At 40.7% G+C, this 27,580-nt stretch overlaps 1 protein-coding gene across 1 annotated transcript; it reads left to right on the forward strand.

Moving 5' to 3' along the window:
* Positions 1-2,969: 2,969 nt before the first annotated feature.
* On the forward strand, positions 2,970-24,105 carry SOCS5 (suppressor of cytokine signaling 5). The gene is made up of 2 exons (XM_053383377.1): positions 2,970-3,382; positions 22,492-24,105. Exon 2 carries the CDS (start codon positions 22,504-22,506, stop codon positions 24,100-24,102), a length of 1,599 nt encoding a protein of 532 aa, XP_053239352.1. The 5' UTR covers positions 2,970-3,382; positions 22,492-22,503; the 3' UTR covers positions 24,103-24,105.
* Positions 24,106-27,580: the final 3,475 nt, after the last annotated feature.

Consider the following 27,580-nt stretch of genomic DNA (forward strand, 5'->3'; position numbering starts at 1 on the left):
AGAACTCCTTTTAAGTGCTGTCAACAGCACGAAATTTAGAAAGCTCTGCTCTACCTTTCACAACCATTGGTGGCCCGCCATTGGGCCTCCAAAATTTAAGGATAAAAGCCCATCCAAACTGAACATATCGTCCCATTCATACATCGAGAGACTTTTCTTTGCGAACATGGCTACAGAACCCGCGTCTCTTCTTCATGTTATGGTGACTCCTATCCGGGATTGCTCATTGCACACTGAATCCAGGAGCCACTGGAGCAGAATACGACCCAGCTGTTCGCAAACGTGAAAGAAATCTCCAGAGAAACATTTGGTTTTTTTCACCCTTCACGGGGCGCGCAGGGAATCCTGGGCAACGCAAATCAGTCTCAGCGACCCTTTGCGCATGTCCGAGTCGCGTGGGTGGGATCGGGGTAAGGAAGTAAAGGCACCTCCCTGCAATGGGCTCGAGTGGCAGATCGGTGGATTTTAGACTTGCCGGATGTAGAGGAGCTTGCTTTAGAGCAAACGTGCGAATTAAAACGCCGATCGCTTCCCCGCACTCATTATTGGAGCTGGAAGAGACCCCATTTAGCTGAATCTCCTACATTTCTCTCTCTCGTTCTGTTCCTATATATATATCTATATATATATATAGAGAGAAATTAATTCTGAATGAACTGGTGCATCTTCGGGGGAGAAGGCAATCGGGGCTGCAACACCACCCAAATTTACTCAGCAGGAACCCAACTCGCTTCCTTCGTGCTAAGTTTCCAATGCACACAGGCGGAAGGAAGCCTCACACGCGGAAGGTCATTTGCAGAGCACTGCAGGCGGGGACGGTTCCTTTATGCAGGCGCCCTCTCGCCACAGCTTGTGGTGGGGAAAGCGCTTTCCAAATTGCAGAATTAAAGGGGTGCGCGAGGATGAACTCCGAGAAAACTGGAGAGCGGGCAATCGGGATTCTCACACTTTGACAAGAAGCATCCTGCTAAATAAATCGGAGCGTTATAAAATATAATTTCTTGCTTCCCTAACAGCCGCTAAAATCAAATTTAAGTGGAGCGGACGATCTTTTCCGATACCTGCAACCCTCCACTCAAATACTTAACTTTCCAACTCAGAATTTTCCAAACTTCTCATGTGGGTGATCACGTCTACTATCAATTCCAAGATTAAAGGCTCCGCCTTCTAGGCCTACTGAAAGTACGAAAATTACAAAAAATTCTACCCTATATATTATAACTATTGCTGGCCCGCCATTGGGCTTCCAAAAATTGGCTAAGACAAGAGATCCCAATCCACAGACCTCAGCGTCCCAAATTCACAAATCAAAACCATCTATTTTGCGAACCTGACTACAAAACCGGCGACTCTTCTTTATGGTGACTTAATTTTTGGGATTGCTCATTGCACCCTGAATTCAGGAGCAACTGGAGCAGAATACGACCCAGCTGTTCACAAGCGTGAAAAAAATATCCAGAGAAACATTACTATTGGTTTTTTCCCCCTTCATGGGCGCGCAAGGAATCCTGGGCAATGCAAATCAGCCTCTGCGACCCTCTGCGCAGGTCCGAGGAGATGCGCGGGTGGGATCGGGGTAAGGAAGTAAAGGCACCTCCCTGCAATGGGCCCGATCCGCAGTTCGGTGGATGTTAGACTCGCCGGATGTAGAGGAGCTTGCTTTAGAGCAAACGTGCGAATTAAAACGCCGATCGCTTCCCCGTAATCCTTGCAGATCATTATTACTATGTACCCTACAATCGGTGTATTTCTAATGCATGTTTTAATATTGCAACAATATTTATTTATTCACCCACCGAGGCGGCGCTTCGCCCGAGGCCAGAAGGGGCTTTTGAGGACCGGCCCTCTTTTGCCAGCAGAACCCGCGATGGCCACCAATTTGGACGGCTTTAAAAGAGGATTGGTCTAATACATGGAGGAGAGAGGGATGCTAGACGGGCCATTGCAAGCACTTCTTACGTAGTGGGGGGGGGCACTTGTTCTTTCAGGGATCCCTAATTAAAAGTGCTTAGCTTCCTCACTGTGTCCTTGTTACAATTTTTGTGTTTCCAGGAGCACGGATTGATACCGCCGCTTTCTTACGACATGTTAATAAACTTATAGCTGTCAACGTTTCCTTTTTTTAAAGGAATAGCATTCCTCGCAAGAAAAGGGAAAAGTTGACAGCTATGCTTATATTTCATGTTCGAACAAGGCATGGCCCGCTCTCTGGCTTCCAAAAACTGGGGAAGTCCTACAAAGGAATGTCCTTCATCCCATTTGCCAACTACCCCAGTAGATTTTTGCGGGTGTCTCCTAAGAATGAGGGTCGCTTGTCCAGCGTTTTCCGAACTTTGTTCTCCAGATTTTGGGGGGGGACTACAATTCCCATCATCCCTAACCACTGGTCCTGCTAGCGAGGGATGATGGGAGTTGTAGTCCGAAAACTGCCGGAGACCCAAGTTTGGGGTACACTGCATTATGGCAGTTTCCCCACGGTAACTGCTCGTTTATTACGTTGTCGCTCAAGACCCCGTTCCCACAAAGCGCGGTCTACCCGCTGGCAAGAACGCAAAAAACTATCGCCGGAATAGTTTCATTTCACTTTCCCCGTCGCAGAGCATCATGGGATATACCAACGATTACTGTGCAAGACTTTCCGGGCCCCTCCAAAAGGGCAGTATTTCGCATTCAGGTTTACTAAACAAGTCATTTACGAGGCTTACTCCTTCGTAACCATGGATAGGGATCCGTTTCTCCTTTAAAAAAAAATCGCCGTCCGGTCAGCCGTGCCCCATTCCAAAATGGGCGCTGAAGCGACACCCGGACAACCTGCCCTCAGCCAAGATGGTCGCTTGGGGGGGGAGGGAAGAGCTCGATTAAGAGAGAGCGAAGGGGAGGGAGAGAGGGAGGAGTGGGCGTGGTTTGCATATTACTTATTCCCACGATCGGGGATTGGCTGCCTCGCTTCTAATCAGGGGGACGTCGAAGAAGGCCGCGTTGCTACGTTTCTCTCCAGGCCTTCTCCCCGCCTCAGCCGAGCTTAACGGTTGGCCGGAGGACGCGAGGCTGCCCTTTCGTTGCGATTGGCTTCGGCGCCGTCACTCCACCCTTCCGCCCGCCCCCCGTCTCCCCCGCCCCATCCTCCTCCTCCTCTACAGTGTCTCTCGGCTCGCTCGCTGGCTGGGCCTGAGGCAAGAGCCGTTTCGCAGGCCGCGTGAGGGGAGGGGGCTCCGCGCTGCTGCTGCCGCCACTGCCGCCGCCTCTGCGACAGGCCGGGGTGATGCTGGGACCCAGGACGGAGCCGGCGCGGCGCTGAGGAGGAGGCAGAGAGATGCGCCGGCCTTCCAGCACCGCCAGCCTCCGCGGCCGCCTCCAACGGCCCTGAGCCGCCGCTTAGTAGGTGAGCTCGGCTGGGCGGACTAGACCGAGGGGGGGGGTCGCCGTGAGGGGAAAAGAGGGAGCGGGGAGGCCTGGCCGGCCGGCCCAACAACCCCCCTCCTTCCCCTCAGGAAGGCCCCGTCGTGGGAAGGGCGACCTGCCTGGGCTGCCACTTCCCGCCCCCGCAGGGAAATGTTAACGGGCCGGGAGGGAGGCGGGCAAAACACCCCCCCCCCGCCACCGCCCCCCTCCAAAAAAAATATTAAAAAAAATGCAAAGGCTTTGCAGCTTTAAGGGGCATAATGCTCCTGACTGTACGGTGGCCATGAAAGATAAACTTTATACTGCGGAACGCCGCCTTTCATTCATTCATTTTGCAAGTTGGAAAGGTGAGGAGGGGGCTTAATGTGAAATTAATGCTGCCTCTGGTCTTGAGCACGAAGGGGCTGGAGGAAGACGTAAGCTGAAATAATGTCAGCGGGGTGGGCGGAACTGCACAAATATCCTTTCCTCCGTTTTGCAGACTGGCGAGTCCGTTTTTGTATTACTGTATATTTATTGGTGGTAGGTGGGGGTGGCCGTTATTTTTGTGGCCTCTGAAGCCTTGATCTGACATCTGAAGGCAGCCCTGTTTAGGGAAATTTTTAATATTTAATGCTGTATTGTTTTTAACACTTGATGGGGAGACTCAGCTAGATGGGCGGGGTATAAATAAATAATAATAATAATAATAATAATAATAATAATAATTAATTATTATTATTATTATTATTATTATTTTGCACGGTCGGTGTGGGAGTGAGTTGCAGTCAGATGCATGTCAAGATTTTAGCAGGACTCAGTAGGGTTTTCTTAGGGCTCGCCTATAAATGTCCAGGTTTTCCTTACTTTGAAATTCAATATCGGCAAGTGTGCTCCAGCCAGTTTCTTCAGAGCTGGTAGCATTCTTTCCCCAGAGGTGGTTATGGTTATTCCAGGGCTGGGTCCTGCAGTGGATGGGTGCCCATTCCATCCTTAATAGTAGCCTGCTCTTTCTTTAAAATCACCTCAAGCCTTATTGACCTGTTCAGATACTGCATTAGATGAGTTAACAATCATTGCAACTGATAACTCAATATGTAATATTGTTACCAAGTAGGGTATGTAAGAAATGGTTGTAATGAGTAGATAGTACAAAGGAATGAAAAATCCATCCAAATGTAAGAAGCTGCTTTATGCTGGTTAAAGCTATTACCCTGTCAAGCCCAGATTTCTTATTCAGTTTAGCAGCAGCTTGGAGAATTTGTCCCTTTCCCAGGTTTGCTGAGATTATTTAGCCAGCACTTTAGTACTGTACACACAAAGCATGGGCTTTGGCGCTGAGATCTAGTTGCCCCCTATTGTGGTTCTGTGCTTGACAGGATTGGTCTTCTATTGTATTCTTCTCAGCCATGGATAAACTGAAGGTGACTTCAGATGTGATGGATTTTGTGCCCCTAAGCCCTGTGGGGTAGGGAGAAATGTGCATATAGCATGCATATTTTTTAATACAGTGATTAGATATAACAAACTGGATGTGTATGAACTTGAATGGGGAGGCTGCAGCCATTTTCAATGGCACGGGTCTGTGATTGTTGCACACCACTACATGCAGTTTGTATTATAGCACTGCCTGTACAAAATTTGTCCTGCTAGAAGCAGACTTGGATAAGTCACTTCGTTAAGTCTGTCCCATTATCTGAAAGACTGATATCACACCATACCTCAGAGTAGGGTAGTATCATGAGAATGACAGAGTTGTTGTGTTCAAGTTCTCTGGACATGGTGCTGTGTTAAAGACTGCTATATTAATGCTTAATGCAACTTTTTTTGTACTATGCCTTTTAAAATGTGGTTTTTTTGTAGGTGGGTTACTGGGTTGTTGCTGTTTTTATTTTTATTATGTATTTCGTGGTTTTATATTTTGATTCTATTCTGTAAACTGCCTGGGACCTCCATGCATAGGGTGGTATATAAATTAAAACATAAATAAATAACCCTACCCTGTATTATGTGAACTTTTAAAGTGAGTTAGCACGTAATTTCACTTTAACTTGAGCCTTAAAGTGTGATGAAATACAAATTTATAACCAGTTTACTAACTATGTGATAGGAGAATCTAATTCTTCTGTTTGATTATGACTTCTAAATGCCACAGCACTTGCAGCATAAATAAATGTTTAATCTGAAGTACTGCTATATTCTCTTGGTCATGTTGCCAGGTATGTGTATTGGATAACAGTCTTATTTTTTAATAAAAGTAAACCTTGTGAAGTAGGTGTGTTCTCTCCCCCCCCCATTTAATCAATCAGTTAATTTTTTTAATTTATAGGCCTTCTTCCAAGGTATTTCAGAATGCATTAAAATGACAAAATATTGCTAACATAAAATAATGATGTAAAACACAACACAACTAAAAATAGAATTGAAGCCTTGGGTTTGGAAACCATATGATTATGCCTGATGTCTAGATCTAATTGTTCAGAGCCTTGTAAGCCAATATATTTACTCAGAAGCAGGTTCATTGATTTCATTGTGACACACTTGTATATGAACACATGAACCTGCCTTAAACTATAAGTGCATTGGTCCACCTCACTGATTATTGTCTGCTGCTGACTAGCAGTGACTTTCTAGTGTTTAAGTATACATTGGCCTTAGAAAAAAATAAGGAAAAATGTTATGTGAGGAAATATGTTCCATTATAAAACCTTTGCCTTAAGACACAGTGCTTAGTCAAGCAAAATAGCTTTCCTAGTTCAATTTTATCTTTGTAGTTTATATGCATACAATACTGACTTGGTTTTAGGTCTCTTTCACACAAGATGGCTTCACAGGCATAACCAGGAGGGAACATGATGCATGATATTTCTAGGATAAAAATATCCAGGAAATGCTTTAACCCCAAGACAACCTGAACTCTTAATGAGGAGCATGATGATTGCTTTTCTTGCAGATAAATTGTTCATTCTGGGTCACCTGTAGGACAGTGAAATAGAGCAATGTGGAAGTGCCCGGAGGAAATACCCATTTGTGCAAAAACACATCCAGCTTTTTAGTCACTAAGACTTCAGCCAGGAAATTCTTCATGTGAGTGCTGGAATGTTTTACAAAATTTCATGAATTGCAAACGAAAGTTGTTCATAGACAGTAATATCTGTAGATTTGTTAAACACTTCTAATATCCTTAAATTTTTATATACACAAGTGTGTCACAATAAATTTAGGACATTAAATATTCTTGAATGAAGACCCCCTGAGGAAGAGGAGGAATCTTTCATTGTGGATCTGTCATAGTGAAATATGTTGTAGATCACCTTCCTGTGAATATATTTCAGTTTGTGAGAGTTTAGTATTGACATTGTTTTCATTAAAGCTGCCAAAGGGGAACAGAGCAGGGCATTCTCTAAATTAACTAGGTTGCTGGGAGCCTTATGAATACTTAACACAGTAGAAATTGCATTGTTTCCCTTTGTTCTCTCTGTTTACCACATGTATGTAGTTGGAGACTAGTACTGAATTAGTCCTAGAAAAATTGTAGAGAATTCAGTGCAGCCATGATCTAAGATTACTGAGTTGTTTTATATAACATTGGACAAGTTGTATGCAAAGTGTTTCAGATTATTTTCCTTTCAGAATTAAAAACAGTATTTCCTAGAAGGCCAGGTAATTCTGAGGAAGAGATGTGTTCAGTGGCTTGGCACTTGATATACTATATTTAAATTTATTGAGGTCAGGCAAGTAAGTCTACACTGCTGTCCTTTTATGGTCATGTAACAGATTTTCACTCCAAATACTAAAACTATTGTGTTAATACTTAGTTTTTGGTAGAGACCCTAACTGTGCTAGCTGGATAGAAACTTAAAGGACATGGGTTGTTAGTGTTTGGCTGTTCTCATCAAAACATTCTGACTTAAAGTTTCAGACTTAGTTCAGCTGTAACATTGAAACTTTGCTATTAAATCCTTTCTATAGCTCACATAATATTTTAAGCCTAGTCAGCCTTGTAACAACATTTTATCAGTATGTGGCAAGCTAAGATCATGTCTCTTCATGGCTGAGAAGGGATTTGAACCCAGAGCCAACACACTAGCCACTGATTGGACATAAAATGTGATCCTGAGTGTAGTTACAGACTTTGATAATAGTGCTTAAAGCCAGTGTGGGATTTACATTTACATCTACCTGGTAATATTGGTCAGCAGTTTGTTATTAGCAGACTTTTGGGTTGCAGATGTTGCACCGACAGCTGACTTGGGGGCACTTGCTACATTTCTACTTTGCTCATTCCTAAGTCCTTCACTGCTGAATTGTCATATTTCATGATCCTCAGTTTGTCAGAAGTAGACTGTATTTTAAAAGAAGCAGAACCAATGCTGATTCTTTAAATCACCCCTCTCCAATGCAGTGTCTTCCAAATGTTCCAGGCTCAATTCCAGCCAGTGTGGCCAATGGCCAGGGATGATGGAAACTGTAGTTCAGAATATCTGAATGGCACTGTGTTGAGAAAGGCTTCTCTAAACTATTTACTCTGCATTGTTACTTTAAATTCTGTGTGAGTTTGTGGCTCCTAACCGTACTTCTTCCTAGAAAGTTAGGCTGCAGTGCTAACCCCATTTATATGGAAGTTAGTCCCATGGATTTCAGTAGGACTTACTTCTGAGTAGATACTAGGACTATTCTGTTAAAGTCCTCTTAAAGACAGATGTTTCGAAAACAATTTCATATTAGGTTCTAAAACATTGGTACTCATTGAGCAGGGACGTATACCACACATTATCCTCTTCAGCCGCAGCATAAATTTCCAAACCAAAATGTTAATTTTGAAGTCCTAAGGCCAGTATTTCTGTTCATGCTCATTCTGACTTTGCATTTGGATCAAGCTGCAAGGCCTTCTAAAAAGTAAACTGCTGATAGTTTAAAGCCACAAATCCACTGCACACTTTGAAGCAAATTCCATTGAGTAAAGCATTTCCCTCTAAAACAGGTATGTGGATTTTGTGTTAATTTACCTAAAATGCCTATTTTACAGGGCCAGATAACATGACACCATATATGCTCATATTTTTGTCACTTGCCATGAAGCAAGGGCTCAAACCACTGCTTGTCTTTTTTCATTCCTGTTCTGGATTCTTTCCTCCATGTCCTTTTTTGGCTTTGGAAATGGCCCTGCAACTTTCTCTCTTCCTACCTTTTTAAAACAAACTTTCACTATTACTTGTCCTACTTGTTTAGTTGGCTTCTGTTGGCATTTCAAACACTGTTTTATACTTTTTGGTTTGACTTACGCTGCTGTGTAACCAGAAGTTTGGATTATCGAAAATTCTGCATAAAGGCAGGAATATTCAGTCATGCTTGGTTAGTGCCATTGAAATTGTTATGCCTAAATAGGTGCAACATGGCAAACCTGCATCTTTAAATTGTATTTTCCTTATTTAAAAAAGATGCTTGAAACTAATAAACATTTAGACTGCCTTGGTAATACATTTAACTATATGAGTGACTGTTGGACAACCCAAGTAGTTGGATTCATTAGGACTGGTTGTTACAGTTCTTTCTTCCGGGTCATTCCACGCCAAATCACCTGGTGCCATGATCTCTCACGACTCAGATTTTCTTCAAATTTTTAAATGTGTAGATACCTATGAGATAAGCTCAAAATAATATTTTAAGATTTTTTGGTCCAAAATTATTGGTCCATATTAAATATCTTTTGGATGATAGGTCTAATGATATTACACTGGCCGTGGCAAAGTTTCTTTCGGAAGTTGTAAGAATCAAAGATCATCATGTTTGAGACAGGTCTTTGGACCGCAATAAAGATTTATATATATAGAATATGCAGAAATGGCGAAACTCACAGGAAGACTCAGAGACAATGATAATGAAGACTTTTAAAAAGACTGGGAACCATTTATGATGTATCTACAGAAATATTGTAAAGAAATGGACTCACTAGCAGGGTTTGATTAAACACTTAAAAGTAAGAAATAAATTTAAAGGTCAAGAAATAATATGGAATGTAATTCAGTGCAAGATGTAATTGCGAAAGAAAATTTGGTATAAAAACGATAAGAATTTAAGTATATTGAGGTATAAGATCATAAAAATAAGACAAAAAGTAAGAAATATTTAAAGAACCAGAAGGGGAAGTGGGGGGAAGTCATGGTTTTTTTTGTTTTTTGTTATTTATATGACAAATGTTACATTTTGTTATTTGGTTGAATATTATAAAATCCAATATATATCCATCCAGCATCACTGACCATATTACATGTATGGGAAACAAAATAGCTTTGACCATATCATTGCAGGAGTGTTTTATACAATAAAATGAACAAGGGCTCTGAGACGTATTTTGTTTTTATTAAATAATCAATAAAACTTAATTTTTAAAATATAACCACAAAAAATACCCTCCTTATTTTTAAAACATAACAGGTGCTTGGTTAGCCCATTCTACAACAAAATTATGAAACATGTTAGTTGTTGTTTGTGTGCTATGGCTTATTGAACCTACCAGGAATAAAATGACAAAATTTCACTTTGAATGGTTGGTGACCCTTTTCTGTGGCACTTAAGACCATTTTATACCTTAAGAGACCACAATTAGCTTTATTTTGATGCCAAAATAAGCCAAATCGGTTGAAAAATAAGCAAAACAGGAGGTTTTTTCTACACTGACGCAGAAATTCCATTAGCCTAAATCGCACGAAAATTGAAATTTTCAAAAAATTCTCCACCCAATTTTGGACCAAAAAAACCTTAAAATATTATTTTGAGCTTATCTCATAGGTATCTACAATTTTTTTAAAAATGGAGAAAATCTGAGTCATGAGAGCACAGTCGACTATTAAAATCAGGTGATTTGGCGTGGAATGACCCTTCCAATAAAAATGGAAGAGCTGGTCCAGTATTGTTGACATCTGTGGGATAGTTCTTCAGTTTATTTACCCGAGTCTCTCATTCTTTATGGGTAACTGTTATGTCATCCATAGCAGCCAAGTAACACCAATTAATATTTTATGTACAGGCTTCGTTTTGGTAGTAATGGTTATTATTAACTCAGTTGAGCACTAGGCCTAAATTATGCCACTTATAGAAAATGTATGTTCTTTAAAAAGTGATTTATTTTGAATTGAATACATATTAATTTTATTAATGCAGTGACTGCAGCAGTAGTCTGGAAGGTAGTATTCAACTTAAGTTTTGCTCAGAATAGACCATTGAAATTAATGAACATTACTAAGTTAGTCCCATTAGGTTTACTCTGATTAAAACTCAGGGTGACAAATGCTATATTTTGGAATTCTGGTGTGCCAAGTCCACTGCAGTTTTTAATATATATCTTATGTGCTGATGCCAAAAAGAGGCTGTGCCACTCTATAACCTTTGGGCAATTTAGAATTTTTTGGCTCCAGCATGACCGAGAAATCTGCTCAAGCAGCAAATGTGAAAAGCTGAAAGAAAGAAAAGGGGTGGGGGGAAAGAAGTAAAGGGACTGAGGGGATGAGAACATAGAAGGGGAACTGAGGAAATGGAAAAATGAAACTTAAACATCCAGCTTTAATATAAGGTTTTCATTTGAGTAGCTCAGCATTTTCAAATATATTGAAATTAACCAGCAATAGTGTGTACTATTACTGGTCCCAGTGTTCAAGTAAACTAAACCATTTCTAGCTACATAAGAAAACTACTCTACTTAATTGAACAGCAGCTTCAGTATTTGAATGAAACCATATAAAACTCCATCTTTCCAGGTCATCTGTTCAACTCTTTGCAATAAGAATGGAGGTTTAAGCCATACTTTAACAGATTAAAACCCAATATGCTCTTAGAAACCTCCAGAGAAAGGGCGTCTATAACTTCTCAGGGCAAATTGCTCTGGTTTGCTTGGTTTTAAATTTCCATAATGCTCCTTAGCAAAGCTTTATTATCTGCATTCTGGGCATAGATTTTTATTTTCATGTGATTTTTGTTACAATCTGCCCAGAAAGTTTTGTTATAGGGAGCCATATAAACAATAAATCAGTAACAAAAATATGTATGTCTGAGCTTTAAAAAAGAAACTTTAGGTAAATAACTCTAGTTCGATTATATTAAGAAGTGCAGCATCTCTTTCTATACACTGAGTATGGTAGAATCAGTAGCAAATTCTAATGTAATCTTAACTGGTTTAATCAAGTAAACTACGTATATGAGTATTCTTCCAGCAATCTTGTCTCTATGTAGATGCTGTCAATTCACTACAGTGCCAGAATATATTCTTAAGAAGAAAATTTATCTCCTATCAAAGTAAAATAATACAGTTTTTGATGAGAAACCCCTTCTCCAAAACTATGAATTTTTTCATGATAGGGTAGTGGGTTTTTCAAAAATGAAAATGGTTGACTGATTTGGAAGCAGCTGTTTCAAAGCTTTTCACATTTATGTGTTTGAAAAATACTTATAAGCACTAGCCTTGGAGTGGGATCCTGTCAGATTTCTCTATAAACATGTATAAGATGGGGGTGCGAGGCTTAAACTATAAATTAGGCTTCTGAATAGGCAGTAGTCTGGCCATCATGCTGTGATAATTAAGAATTAAGCTTTAGAAAAACATAATATTTTTGCTTTCAGCCCACAAATGACTAATACAGGTAAACCGTGGGCAGGCAGGCTAGTAAAAATAGTGGGCTAATATTTTTTTCCCACAAGTCTACGTTTTGTTTCAATCTACAAAAGCTGCTAGACTAAAAATTGTAGGCTAATTTTTCACAAGTCTTCCATATGATCACAAAAGTTGCTGGATCACCAAGTTTTACTAGCAAGTCTGTCTTTGAATACCCATACTCATTTTTGCATATCTAGCATCATGAAAGAGAAAATCAACTTTACAAAACCTTTGATTCGGTAGCAATTTTCTGTTTACTGGTGGTTATTTATATGACTTACAACATACAATATACAATATGTAAAACATATATTAAAACATCAGTAAATAGAAACATTGGGACACGGGTGGTGCTGTGGGTTAAACCACAGAGCCTAGGACTTGCTGATCAGAAGATTGGCGGTTCGAATCCCCGCAACGGGGTGAGCTCCCGTTGCTCGGTCCCTGCTCCTGCCAACCTATTTGTTCGAAAGCACATCAAAGTGCAAGTAGATAAATAGGTACCGCTTCGGCGGGAAGGGAAACGGCGTTTCCGTGCGCTGCTCTGGTTCGCCAGAAGTGGCTTAGTCATGCTGGCCACATGACTCAGAAGCTGTACGCCGGCTCCCTTGGCCAGTAAAGCGAGATGAGCACCGCAACCCCAGAGTCGGTCATGACTGGACCTAATGCTCAGGGGTCCCTTTACCTTTAAATAGAAACATTAAAACAACCTGCATAGTAAAAAGGCCTTCTGATATAAAATGGTTTTACCTGAAACTTAACCCAGACCATCTCTGCCTGATTCCTAATGGAAGGGAGTTTATAGAAATGGGCCCACTACACCTAAGGCATGACTTCTTGATGACACGAGTTGTGCTTCTGATCTACAGGGGAACCGCTGATAGGGTACTCACTCACTGGATTATCACCTTGTTGTGGCGAGTGGACTTGCATGTTCTTATTACTCTTGTGAGCAAAGCCACAAGAATCTCGTACTCCCAGCAGGGTCACCCAAGGCAGTAATGTCAAAGGAAAGGAGCTAGACAAAGAATGATCCAAGAAGTCCTCAACGGCAGAACAGGCAGATGATAACAAGTGGTATGTTACAACGGCTGTGAAGGCAGATGAAGTCTGCAACAGATAGGAATCTACAGGTTGTCGTGACTACTCATGGCATCAGAACAGAACCTTACTGCTAAGACTGTGTGTTGGTCAGCGTGCACTGATCTACACACATAAAACAAATTCACGCACAGGTGTCTTCCAAAACCAAACCCAAACCCCAGAAGTCCCATGGCAATCAGCAAATGGTAACGGGGGCAGGATCGTGAAATCTGGAAGCCCCTAGTCATGAACCGGCACATGGGTGGTGGATACAGATTCAGGAACGAGGCAGTTGAGTAGCTCGGTAGCTGTATCCATGACTGAGCAGCCTTTTTTAGGAAACGCCGTTGGATGGTGGAACCTTTTTTAAAAAGAGAGAGAGAGAAGCAGACGCCGAATGTTGAAAGTTGAGGGTGATAAGAGTGTTCAATAACTTTCCATTGCAAGTGTTTTTCTTTTCAGAATTAGCTCCATAACCCCTGTTCTCCCTGTGAGCAAAAAGGGGTGTCTGTATTCTTTCTTCTCCCTCCTCCTTAAAAGTGAGGCAGAAACCAGAAGGGTAGTGATTTCTTAAAACAGCAAGTAAAAAAGAACTTCACAGCTCCTCCCCATCCGTGCTCTGCTCCTGATTCCAACCTCCTCTTGCTGCTTTTTGCTTATAAAATAAATAAGTCATGAAGATGGATGTGGGGCTGCTCATCACTTGTAGTCTTAGGGCCATTTTTCAGATTGGTTGGAAAGTTATCTTAGATGGTATCTTTCCAGCTATACTCTGTCATGAAGCCACTGTGTTTTAAGTAGTTGACCTTTTCAGTAGTTAATTGATAGCTCCTTGATTTCTCCCCTGCCCGGCACTAGGAGACAATGTGAGTCTGCTGCCTAAGGCAATTGGAGCAAATTTCATGTTTTTGTTTTGCCTTGATTATAAACGTTCCCATTTTCTACTGATGTGGATGTGACCAGTTTGTTTGTTTGTTTTTAAACTACAGTAGTTGGTGAATTGTATGCTTTAAAGCTAGCGGACACACTATAGGTATTTGGGAGGCTTTTTTTTTTTAAACAAAGTACTCAAATGAACATTCTTGCAGTGCAATCCTATACTTGTTTCTCAGCAGTTCAACTATTCTCAGTGGGGCTTGCTCCCAGTTAAGCATGCATAGGATTGCAGCCTGATTGCACTTTATTGTCAAGTAGTAGATGAGTGAACTAGAACATACTTGCTCTCAAATTATTGCTCTCAATAAAGAGGTCATCAAGAGTTCTGCTATGCTTTGCTTGCAGGCTGAATGACCCTCTTGACTCTGCCCACCTGTTTTTTATTTTAACCATAGCAGATTACAAGCTAGGAAACTTAAATATAGCAGTACAAAAAACATTATTTCAGTGACTCATGCACAGCTTTCCTGTCCAGAGCAGAATATAACTTGAGGTGTATGCACTTCCAAGGAAGCAGAAAACCTTCAAGTTGGGGAGCGGGCAGACTGAAAATAGTTGTGTTTCTGTCAGCTACTTTCTGAATTCTTGGATTAAGAGTCTGGCTTTAAATCTGATAGATCGATCGATCGATCGATCGATCGATAGATAGATAGATTCATTTGTCCTGATAGCTTTTGGGAAGAGGTCACATAGGCACTAAAAAACTATTCACAGTTGTCAGGTTTCTATCTTGGTTGATAGAATTCAACCCCTAGCATAGAATTCTGAAACATTGCTTTGAGTGCACATAGCATTTATTGAGTTCTCATTCTTATAGATCGAAACAAGAGCTGTAGCTATTTCTCACTTCTGTGACATCATTGCAGCTCATCCAATAGATACAGGCTGATAATCACTTTTATTTAGTAGTGGAATTCAAGGAAAACTTTCCTTATATAAATAAAAACATCACTTTTTGGAAAAGGTCCTAGAAATAATCATTTTATTATTTTCTGAAATTACATCACAGGTGAGGAACTTCGTTGAAAGATGGTATCTGGCAAAGAATTAGAACATTGTCGTATTGGTGCTTACAGCTCTGATCACAGTAGACTGTGTGTGGAAAATACTGTTTTTTTGAAAAAAAGTTATGCTAAATTGAAGTAAGAACATTATTGTCTGAGAGAGTTCCTCTCCTCACCCTGTGCTGGTTGCCCTTTCCTTCCCTGCTTATTCTTCATATAATAGTTGTTATGTCTCTGCAATGGTGTAATTTCAGTGATCACACATCTAGAACATTGATCATTTTAGAAAAATGGCCACCTGTTGACAGTAAACAAAATGCTAAACTTTCAGTAGCCAAATTCTTGCCTTTTTTTTTTTAAAGCCAATATTTGGTCTAAATTTCTTTTCTGATGAACATGCAGCATCAGTGCTTTGTGGGACAGCAGAAGCCAGGTTGCATCTGTTCCCAGAACTGGCATTGCTGGGGACAATTGATGCCTATGCATCAGGCTGATAAGATGCATATCCTTATTTACACTACCATAGCCAATTTTATCAGGTAAGGATAGCATGTTGTAGGGGTTATATGTGCTGGCCATGATCCCTGTCTCCGTGTAGGAGACAGCTATAGGGCACTTATTGGAGGGAGGTGATGAGCAGTTCTTCCCTTACCTTGTGTGGGTGTGTGCTTATATACATGTGTGTATATGAGGGTGTACTTGCAGGAGAGTGGCAAAAGAAAATAACTTTTTTCCACCCTCTGCCCCTGTGCCTCCTGCAAATTCAGTAGGCACATTCTGTGCCAACTTTTAAAAGCCTGCAGAAAACTTTTATATTCTGCTATGCCTGTGCAGGCAGTTAAGAGTATACCTCCTCCCACACACAATGGTCCATTTATGTTTGTTTTCAATTTCTTTTCACTTGTTTTTAATTTTTAATGATTTTATTATTTGGCTTTGTGTTTTTATATTGCAAACCGCTGTGATATATTATGATGATACAATGGTATATATATATATTTTATAAATAAATGTGGGGCCCTATGTATATATATATAAATGTAATCTAGACACAGACAATTGGGAAACACTGGCCTACAAGTGCTCCAATTGGAGAACAGCCTTTACCAAAGGTGTCATGGATTTTGAAGACGCTCAAACTCAGGACAAAAAGGAAAAATGTGCTAAGAGGAAGGCACGTTTGGCAAACCCTCACCATGATCAATTCCCGCCCCGGAACCAATATCCTCACTGTGGAAGGATGTGTGGATGCAGAATTGGCCTCCACAGTCACTTACAGACTCACTGTTCATGGAACTGTTCACGGTCTTGTGTTCATGGAAGACAATCTTACTCGACTACGAGTGATCGCCACAGAAGAAGATATATAATAGCGAATTCATTCTTTGAGTGTGAATCCTTGTGTAGCAGCATCCACATACAAGGAAGGTATCAGCAGATTTGGGAGGGACCTGTGTTTTTTCAGAAGTAAAAAATAAACTATAGGGAAAGACATGGAGGAGAATCCGGTGAAGACTGAGTATGTTCATTTGCAACACAATACTGAGTGTCTGGGGAGGAAGGGAAAATGGAAAATCTGTGTGGGTGGGGATTCAATGGAGTATTCTGGAAAATGACATGACTGATTAAAATCCTGCAAAGGTACCTTCCGCACTGCAACATTAATTGCAGGTCCCACATGCACAGTTATGTTAGTGAAAGTCACAGCTGTGAGGTCAGGACAAATGCTTTGTGAGAGGAATGAAAGTTGTGTTTTATTTTCCTGGTTCAGATATTTATTGACTGCATTCACATAAGCGATACTAGACATTATGTTACTTTTATTTTTGTTATATTAAATGTTATTATTCCAACCACTAAATCACACTGGTTTCTAGGGTTCTTCTGCTATGAGGCAGCTGTATAAATTAAGTAGGTAAATAAATATGAGGAAAGCAAAATGCCACTTAGAGAAGGATCTGAAATATTTTCCTTACAGTTTGCATTTGTTTTATTCTGGATTGTTTAATTTGATGGTCTAATGTTTTGTAAACCACTTTGAATTTTTTTCTTTAAAATATAAAGCAGTACAGAAAAGAAATAAATAATAATAATAATAATAATAATAATAATAATAATAATAATAATAATAATAATAAATGCCACTGCAAAAAAGGGTGCCTAGACGTACGATTGTGGCAAACATAATATGGGTTTAAGGTGCCATTTGGCGATTTGCTTATATATCTGAGTTTCTAACAGTGCTTGAAATTATGAAATATAATGAGTGAATTGGTCTACTACTGAACTACTAGTGTAGTGGCAAAGAAACTGAGATTGAATCAAGACTCATACTTGAATTTTGCTTCTGCCATGAACTTACTAGGTGGCCATAGGCACGTTCTCAGCCTTATTTCCCCCATATACAGTGGGGGCAGGGGGTGTTTCGTAATATTGAAAGCCAAATTGTCTGCTCTAGAGTCCTTTAGGATAGAGATTAACATTTTATATCTAAACCAAAAATACTGTGACTTTGGAAACAAAAACTCTAAAATGCAAGCCGATCAGATTTTTTAAAAAGGTTGCCCATAGAAGAGTGCAACAGAAATATTTTGGCATTTTTCAATACAAAGAAAAAGACAAATGTGAATTATTTAAGACATCTTATTTGGACTTATACAGTTCACTGTCAACGTCTTTGTTTGCTATCAATGAATATTAAAATAAACTTCGTTTACTACAGTTAGAAATGCAGTCTTTGAATAAATCAATTGAACTGGAGGAAGTGCAAATGACTGTTTAAAAGAACTAAAACGATACAAAGTACTGGGAGGTGACGGTTTTACAGGAGCATTCTTTAAACATTTTTACAATGAATTATATCCCCATCTAGCCAGTTGTTGAATGAAGTTCTTTCAGGGGAACTTCCAGGCATCAATCTAAAATAACAGTACTACTGAAAGTTGAAGAAAAACCTTGACCTAGTGGAATCATATTGTCCAATTAGCCTGTTAAACCAGGATGCTAAGCTATATACAGTGGTACCTCAGGTTAAGTACTTAATTCGTTCCGGAGGTCTGTTCTTAACCTGAAACTGTTCTTAACCTGAAGCATCACTTTAGCTAATGGGGCCTCCTGCTGCCGCTGCACTGCCGGAACACGATTTCTGTTCTCATCCTGAAGCAAAGTTCTTAACCTGAGGTACTATTTCTGGGTTAGCGGAGTCTGTAACCTGAAGCGTACGTAACCCGAGGTACCACTGTACAGGCATTTTAACAAAGTGGTTAAATCTGTTCATTACAGGTTATATCTCCCCAGACCAGATGAGCTTTATGCCTTGCTGGCAGATAGTGGTTCCAATATGACACCTATTGAATGTCATTCATTATAGTAAAAAGAAAGGTAACACGCTTGCAGTAACCTCATTAGCTGTTTACAAGGCCTTTGAAAGGCCAAGTTTGACATTTTTAAAAGCACTGATACATAGACTTAACATGAGAGAGTGGTTTATACAATTTTTGAAGTTCTTATGCTACTGTCAGTGTAATTTTTCTCGACTCAGAAACCCCTATAAAAAGAGTAAAACAAGGATGCCCTTTGTCCCCACTTTCATTTGCCTTGTCTATTGAACCATTGGTAATAGTAATTAGAAACAATGTGAAAGTAGAAAGTGTAAAAAAAAAAAAGTAAAATGCATACTCTTATCCTTTTTTTGCCAGTGACATAGCTCTCATGTTATCAAAACCAGAATTGGCATTACCTGAAATTATCTGAGAATTGAATAATTTTGACAGTGGCAGGCCTACACATAATGAAACCAGATATGAAATTATGTATATTGGGGTCCTCACACGGTCTCAAGTTTTCATACAAAGCATTGTGGGAGCTCAAAAGCTGAAATACCTGGGAATATTCATATCAGAAAACTTGTACTCTTTAAGTAAAGCAAATTTTGAGCCCTTGTTAGGCAAGGAACTGAAATCCTGGGAGGGTCTAAACCTTTCTTGGTTGGACCACATTGTGGCTGTGAAGGTTTTAATCCTCCCACGTTTCACTATTTCAGGTCCTGCAAATAACTATAATAGGAACGTGGGTGGCGCTGTGGTCTAAACCACTGAGCCTTTTGGGTTTGCTGATCGGAAGGTCAGCAGTTCAGATCCACACAATGGGGTGAGCTTCCACTGCTCTGTCCCAGCTTTTGCCAACCTAGCAGTTCAAAAGCACGCCAGTGCAAGTAGATAAATAGGTACAGTTGCAGCAGGAAGGTAAATGGTGTTTCTGTGAGCTCTGGCACTTGTCACGGTGTCCCGTTACACCAGAAGCGGTTTAGACATGCTGGCCACGTGACCCGGAAAGCTGTTTGTGGACAAACGGCGGCTCCCTTGGCCTGAAAATGAGATGAATGCCGCATAATGACTGGTCCCATAATGACTGTGCTGTGCTTCCAATGCACTGTACAGTTATGTGAATAACCCCCAGCTCCAAGGTTAGGTGGAAGACTAGGGCTTACGTTTGTGGTTGGTGGCTGGTGGCCCCTGTGAATTGTGGACCCCTGCCAGTTGGCATAGCATATTTGGCACCAATGTCTCTTTTCAAGCTGTGTTCTGTCAAAGTATATTACGCCTTTACAGTTAAACATTTATTTCAAATTCATTGCTTCTAAGCTGAACCCATAGTATCCATTTTCTTCCTGTGTTTTCCTATTGGGCTGAATTCTCTGAACTTGGGAAATCTGTGTTCACTTTGCAGACGTCATTATCTCAGTCATCAAATAACTACTCTTAGTGTGCGGTCAAAGCCTAATGTGGTTGTAGTGGGGAACCATTTTTGTCCGTGTGTGTATTCTAAGTGTTTGTATCTATTATATACTTTTAAAATAGTTTAATGTATTTATAATTATTGTTTTAAACTTAAGTTGCTTGGAGACCTTTTGGGGAAGAGGCATCTAATAAATCACAACGTATGCACTACTCACAAGTAAAAAGGAGAAACTGACTAAGTGCTGGGGAGGGAGGATGAATGGTGAATCACACAATGGTATTGATTAGACTGACTCAATAAAGAGTTTGTCTTTGAAATGGCCCTGTTGCTAGGGGGAAGCTGCCTGCTCAGCCAATACCTTAATGGAAGGTTGATCACAATTTACAGTTGCAGAAACTAGAAACGTTCAGCTCTAGTTTTCATTTTAAGAGCAAATATTGGGGTAGATATAAAACCCTGTCAAAGCAGCAGCAAGTTTGTGCCATCTGCCCATCCAATGTGGCTCCCCAGTTAATTTGTGCTTTGTGGGCCCCAACCACACAAAAATGGCATGCATGATACACTGATGCAGATATCTGGCTGACACACTGTGCTCCACCACCTTCTGTAAGCAACTTTGACATGTTGGCAGGGCTGCCTACCTGTGAATTCCCTGACATCACCACCACTGCCACCATCATTTTGTGTATGCTGCCTTTCCATAGTTATAACAATGCTCAAGGCTGCTTACAACATGAAAAGATTTACATAATCACAAGCACAACAAAAGTCATTTATAAATAAAACACATCAAAAAGTACACAACCAGGCAATTTTCACATAAATCATAAAAGATCTGAAAATAAAGATACAAAGAATTAATACCCATAACAGTGACACAAGTCCCCAAGCAATACCCCAAACCAAGAGTCTGTTCAGCAGCCTCAGCTTTTGTGACTGGAATCAGTCAGGGCCCCACCCTGTCAGGCTAGGTGGGAGAAGTCCAGCAGGACAGGGAGCAGGAATCCCAGGACTGGCAAGGCACCAGGTGATCAGTTTTACCTTTGCAGTGCAGCTTGCATTCAGGCAGCTTTGCAAAGGAAGGTCCCAGCCAATAAAAGCGGTGCTTGGAAGTTACAGCTGATCAGCACTGTCCTTCAAGCTCCATTTTTGGCAAGGCTTGGCTGCACTCAAGAGTTTCTGATCAGGAACCCTGGAGTGTAGCCAATCGCAGGGGGACATGAAGTGACTGGTGATCAGCCTGCGATTAGTACTGACTTAAAGTCCCCCTTTCAACGTGGCTCTAATTGGGGGCTTCCAAGTGGAACCAATGCCACCCAAAAGGGGTTTGCATTTGGTGGCAGATCTAAAAAGTACCAAATACAAGACTTGCTTGCCAAGGAGCAATTGGGAGCACATTTTCAGGCTCCCCATGGTTCCTTTACACCACCTGTGTCTTTATCTTTACATATATAATGTCATGTGGGGTTGATGGATGTGACTTGGGGAAAATAGGATTGTGGCCCAAATTAGGATGCCTGCTGGGCCTAATTAGGCTGAAGGCTCCCCGCTACTGCTCAAATGCATAAAGTGACTATAAACAGATACTAGATGAGCATCTGTCAAATAACAACACTGTCAAATAACAACAAGTGTGGGACAACGTGATGGTGTAGTGGGTCGAGAACAAAATCTGCTGTATTACAATGTTATATCATTTTAATGGCAACTACAAAAATTGCTTACCTGGAAAACTAATCTTAGAAAAGGGATGTATATTTAGTAGTATTTTGATGTTGAGCAGCAGCTGGGGGAGAAGCAGGCAGCCAGCTCAAATGATCAGCCAACTCAGATCACCAACTGCTTTGTGGGTCATCGTTCAGAATTGTTGCTTCAATGTACTTGCAGATTGACAGGAATCTTTTCGCGGAGTTTGCTAATACTTTCAAGAATATTATGAATCCTGTTGTTTTTAGCTTTGCATTCTTCTAGCTTTGATATTTTCTACTCAAAAGTCCAGTGTTGCAGAAAGACTATCATTTTTTAAAACATATTTTTTGTGGTACATTAGTATGAAACTTTCTGTTAGTGAACACCTAAAAAGCTAGTAAGCTGAATTTTAAAAAGTACCGGTACTAGTCACAGATGATCCAAAATCTTCCTCTTGTTCTATAACTTTATCCTTTACTAAAGATGGGAAATCTAAATGAATATGAATGCTCAGTTTAATTGGGAACAGTAGCTGAATAACATCACCATGCAGGTTATATGAGCATGCATGTTATGCTACATTTTGTAGTATTTCTATCTATTTGCAAAAAAGAAGGCCTATGAAATGAATATTTTAATAAGGAAAGGGTGACACTAATGTTTCTTCCTCAGTTTCAACCTTATACATACACCTGTCCAAAGCCTATCCTATTTCTAAAATTATAACTGAAACCTCTGCACTCCATTGCATAGAATATCATAATGAAGTGTTCATTATAAATAGAAAATCCTAAATATTTTGGGTGTGGAGTATTTAAACAATTTGTTTTATTGTAAGCTACCATGGGGGCTCCATTGGGGTATATAAGGGGGAGCGATAAAAATATAAACTTTCCCCCTTAGCTTCTCATTTTGTTAATGAGTTGTCTTAAGAAGTGTTCAGAAACTCATTTTGAGTCTCTATTCAGCAGGTGACTAAAATATTGTCTTCCTGTGTTTGAAATTTAGGTAACCTAATCCATGGGTAAAGTTGGGAAGATGTGGAACAGCTTCAAGTACAGATGCCAGAATCTCTTCAACTCTGAAGGTGGAAACAGAAGTGAAAATGTAGATGTAAACTCTAATTGTTCTTCTGTTAGAGACAAAAGTGTGTTTGTTCCTGATCCAGCTGCGCAACGACCCAGCAGCCCTTTAAGAGACGTTTCTTTACAACTGAGTCTAAACCCTTCAAAAAGCTCTGCAAGGAAAAATCAAAACTGTGCCGCAGAAATCCCGCAAATTGTGGAAATAAGCATTGAGAGAGAGAGTGACTTGGGTGTTGGCACAGGAGCTAGACTTGCACGAAGAGATTCCTACTCAAGGCATGCACCGTGGGGTGGGAAAAAGAAACATTCCTGCTCGACAAAAACCCAGAGCTCTTTGGATAGTGATAAAAGATTTGGCCGTTCTCACTTGCAAAGGAGGGAGAGAAGATACGGCGTGAGCTCTGTTCATGACACGGACAGTGTCTCAAACAGGACCATTGGGAGTCGCTCTCTGCGACAAAGACTTCAGGATACTGTTGGCTTGTGTTTTCCTATGCGAACGTACTGCAAACCATCCAAACCTCTCTTTTCTAACAAAAGAAAGATCCATCTCTCTGAACTAATGCTAGAGAAATGTCCTTTCCCTCCTGGGTCAGATCTGGCTCAAAAATGGCATCTAATTAAGCAGCACACAGCCCCAGTGAGCCCACACTCAACTCTCTTTGATGCATTTGATCCTTCCGTGGCTTCTACAGAAGATGAAGAGGACAGGCTCAGAGAAAGACGAAGGCTCAGCATTGAAGAAGGGGTTGACCCTCCTCCCAATGCTCAGATACATACTTTTGAAGCTACTGCACAAGTTAACCCGCTATATAAACTGGGACCAAAGTTGGCCCCTGGCATGTCTGAGCTGACTGGAGACGGGAGTTTGACGCCGCAGGGAAGTTGCGACCTGGAGGAAGACACGACTACTCTCTGCTTGCAGTCGCGTAGGCAAAAGCAGCGCCAGGTATCCGGAGAGAGCCATAGCCACACCAGCAGACAAGGAGCTTGGAAAGTACATACTCAGATTGATTATATACACTGCCTTGTCCCAGACTTACTGCAAATTACTGGCAATCCTTGTTACTGGGGAGTGATGGACCGCTACGAAGCAGAAGCACTTCTGGAAGGAAAACCCGAAGGCACTTTTTTGCTCAGGGATTCGGCTCAAGAAGACTACCTCTTCTCTGTGAGCTTCCGCCGTTACAACCGGTCTTTGCATGCACGCATTGAGCAATGGAACCACAACTTTAGTTTTGATGCTCATGACCCCTGCGTGTTTCACTCCTCCACTGTTACAGGGCTTCTAGAACACTACAAAGATCCTAGTTCTTGCATGTTTTTTGAACCTTTGCTTACAGTCTCCCTAAACAGAACTTTCCCTTTCAGCTTGCAATATATCTGCCGGGCAGTAATCTGTAGGTACACGTCGTATGATGGGATTGATTGTCTCCCTTTGCCATCAATGTTGCAGGACTTTCTAAAGGAATATCACTATAAGCAAAAGGTCCGAGTGCGATGGTTGGAGCGGGAACCAATAAAGGCAAAGTGAACAGAGTTCAGAGTCCCCAGTAAGCTCACTAGAAATATGTGCTTTTTTGTGCAAATACAGTATAACTGTGGTTAGCACATCAGTGTTCAGCTGCTTCTTCATCTTCTTTTGCAATATGGTACTTTAAGCTTAATGTGTTTCTGAGTGTGTTCAGATGCTACCTGCTATTAATCAAGCTTAGTTGTGAATATCTCTTGAAACAATATGTTGAACACAAATTCACACATTTTTAAATGCGGGCTTGCAGATTATAATTGTCTGGTTCTGAAATACACTATTTTCTTTCCGCAATTCCTATAGTTATTATGCAAAGCAGCCATTGAGTATTTTCTAAGTTCCATTCACTTTCAAGAGTCAGAACAAAGTGAGTTGCTGACTTTTTTTTCATTTTTGAACATTTGAACACCAGCAGTTGTGTTCCAGTGTAGTTGCTTTCTTAGTACATTTTAAAGTTCAGTTTTCCCCCATGACAATTTTCACATTAAAGCTATTCTAAAATGAAAAATCATGAGCAACTAGGGAAACTGCTGTCACCTAGCACTTCTAAGAATTGATCACGTACATTAATGAGCACTTATATGCATCTACTCGGCACCAAACTCTGGTTTTTAAAAGGGCTGTATCCCAATTAAGTATACTTTAGTGTATGATTGTTTGAGTGCTAATAGATTAATCAGCCAACTAAGTTTGCATAAATTTGCATATCACTAAAATAGTAATCATATGCAGGAAAAGGAAACACATACTTTATTTTACAATGATGCTTACATGTGCCTGCTGTGATACCTTGAAAGAGGCATCTCTTATAGCAGTGGTCACCAACCTTTTTGGATCTGGGGGCACATTCTGAATTTTGAGAAGATACCAAGGGCACCAGTTAGAAAATGGCTGCCACTGGGGGTGTAGCCTAACACATAATGGCTGCCACCTTCAAAAGAGAAGAAAAAGAAAAGAAACGGGAATATAAAATAGTTCAAATATCGGAAAATCCTTTCAGGTTTTTAAAATTATATATATATATATATATATATATATATATATATATATGCGTAATCAGAGATAAAAAGATATAATGCTGACTCACAAGTATTTTCCCCTATCTTTTGGAGAAGAAAATAATAGAAAAACTCAGAAAATACAGAAGGGACTCACCAGAGAAGTAGATGAACAATACTGTTGCAGAGTAGTGTGATTTTAAGGCTGACTCATCTACAAGCATCTCAAAACTAGGGATGTATGAGGAAATGATGATAATGATTTTTCTGCCTTTGCACTAAGCCCTACTCTCTCCAAACAACCTGGGAGCAATCCCTGGGGGCCAGGCAGGAGGGGAAAGTGATAACACTGATGCCTCTGAAATGACTCCCTCCCCAAAAAACAACAACTTGGAAACAATCAAGAATAATGTGGTGAGGATGGTGATGTTGATAATAATGATGCCTCTGCATTACCCCACCCCTCAAGAATGTAGCAACTTGGAAACAACCAGGAAAACTCTTAGCATCATTATTATTACCACCACCATTATGATGTTTCAGTATTGGGCTCCCCCCTTCAAACAACTTTGGGACAATCCTTGCTGTAGGGCATGTAGCAGGGAGGAAAAGGGTTGCCATATCCTTACCCCCTCCCCAAGTTCAACAGAGGCTTCTCTCAAGCAGCTGTGTGGTCCACATGCCGGCAGGCAGCAAACAAGTATGGCAACATTTTCAAAAAGTTTCTTAAGCAACTATCTGCAGACTTTTTCACGTGGCCAGAAGGCATCAAAACTATTCATTCCTGGGCTGCTTCCCCTACTCCAAACATATTTTTAAAAGCCTCTCAAGTAGCAGCCTGTCAGCTGCTCTATGCGGCTGGCAGGCAGCAAAGTACATGCAGATGCAAACCTTCCAAGGACTAGGAAACAAGACAGTAACAGGAAAAGTTCAGGAAGCAGGAAACGGCACCTCTTTGGGACCCTTTGCCTGCTGTCCAAACAACTCATTTATCAGGCACAGCTCTGACTACACTCATTGACTAAAAACACTGGCAGGTGGGAGCAGCCAGGCTGGTTCATTTCACGTCGGTTGCTTAGAAGAGCACCTGCACTTTCTGCTTCATAACTTCTTTTCTAGTCCTGTGAAAGAGAGAGTTGTGGGTAGGGGCAGCCTGGTGGCACCAGGCCGTCTCAGGCACCCAGTTGGCAACACCCCTCCCCCAAAAATCCTACAATATGACTCAGAAGGATGAGTTCCTCTTCTAAGATGTTGCACAGTTTGTGGAAGTGCTTAAATCTTGCACATTTTCTAAAAATCTGCTATACAGTTAATCGGGGTCACCTTGATCAGATGGATTGTAGTCAGTTGTCTTAAGCATTGCAGCCCTAGTTTAAAAGCAACTTTTAAAGTAAAGTTTAGTATACACAGCGTTTCAGTAACTTCTGTCTAACACTGCAAGCCTTCAAAGAAGTAAGATTCATTAAATTAAGTGGGACTAAACTCCTAGATAAGCGTACGTAGGATTGCAGTTTAAGTCAACCGCTGCTGGTAAGTCGTGATGATGAACTTGACTCAACTATAAGAAACCTGACAAGTAGTAATTGGAGCTTTGCATTAACTGATTTTTGAATGGTTCCAAACAGTGTTTTTAACTGTCTGCTAAAAACTAATGGCCATCTAGCTTAGTTATGACTTAAAGCTGATCCAGAAAAGATAATGTTCTGTTCTGCTTCTTTCCCTCCACCCTACTCAACGCATCATACGTAAAGTTTCAGGCTTCATATAGGTACTGTTGTATTTGTAAGTGGTGTAGCACCTTCTTTTGGTAAGTTGTAGCTTGTGTTCTCCTTGAGCAAAAAACTTTTGAAACTTGCTCTTTTGCTTCTGGTTCTCTCTCCCACTCCCCTTTGTGGACAGAACATAACCTGTTTTGTCCTAGTTGTCTTTGCACTAAAATTTGTGTTGGAGTCCCTTGTTTTTTGCTTGTGTATCTTGTACCAATGACTAGTGCTCCCTAGGTTCTTAACCAGTTGACAGTGACTGTGAGGTAGGAAAACTTCAAAGCTGCGTATACAAGAAGAGTTATACTTGTATGCCAACACTAACCAGTTTATCAATGTGTGTTTTTCCTCCGCTTGCTGTGCCTTGTTACAGCTTTTTTGTGCTAATAAAGTACAGTATTTTCAGTGTTATACTTGTATATTTGCTCTTTTATATTTGCAGAGCTTCTCTTGTAGCAGTTAACTTTTTTTAAAAAAAAAAAGCTTTATCTTACGTTTAGTTTAGCTTGCACAAATGTACAATTGAATGATTACTTGACATGTCACCAAATTTAAGCATAAATGAAATTCTCTAGAACACCCAAATACAGATGTTTCCAAGCGTTTGGGGCCATTTCACACATTGCATGGAGGCAACTGTGGGTTTTCCATGGGATACGCTTGACAACTGGTGCAAATCCCAGCTCTCTAGTGTGGATCTGAATGGGGTGTGCTTTTTAC

This window comes from Podarcis raffonei, chromosome 3 (genome assembly GCF_027172205.1).
Source record: "Podarcis raffonei isolate rPodRaf1 chromosome 3, rPodRaf1.pri, whole genome shotgun sequence".
Taxonomy (NCBI): Eukaryota; Metazoa; Chordata; class Lepidosauria; order Squamata; family Lacertidae; genus Podarcis; species Podarcis raffonei.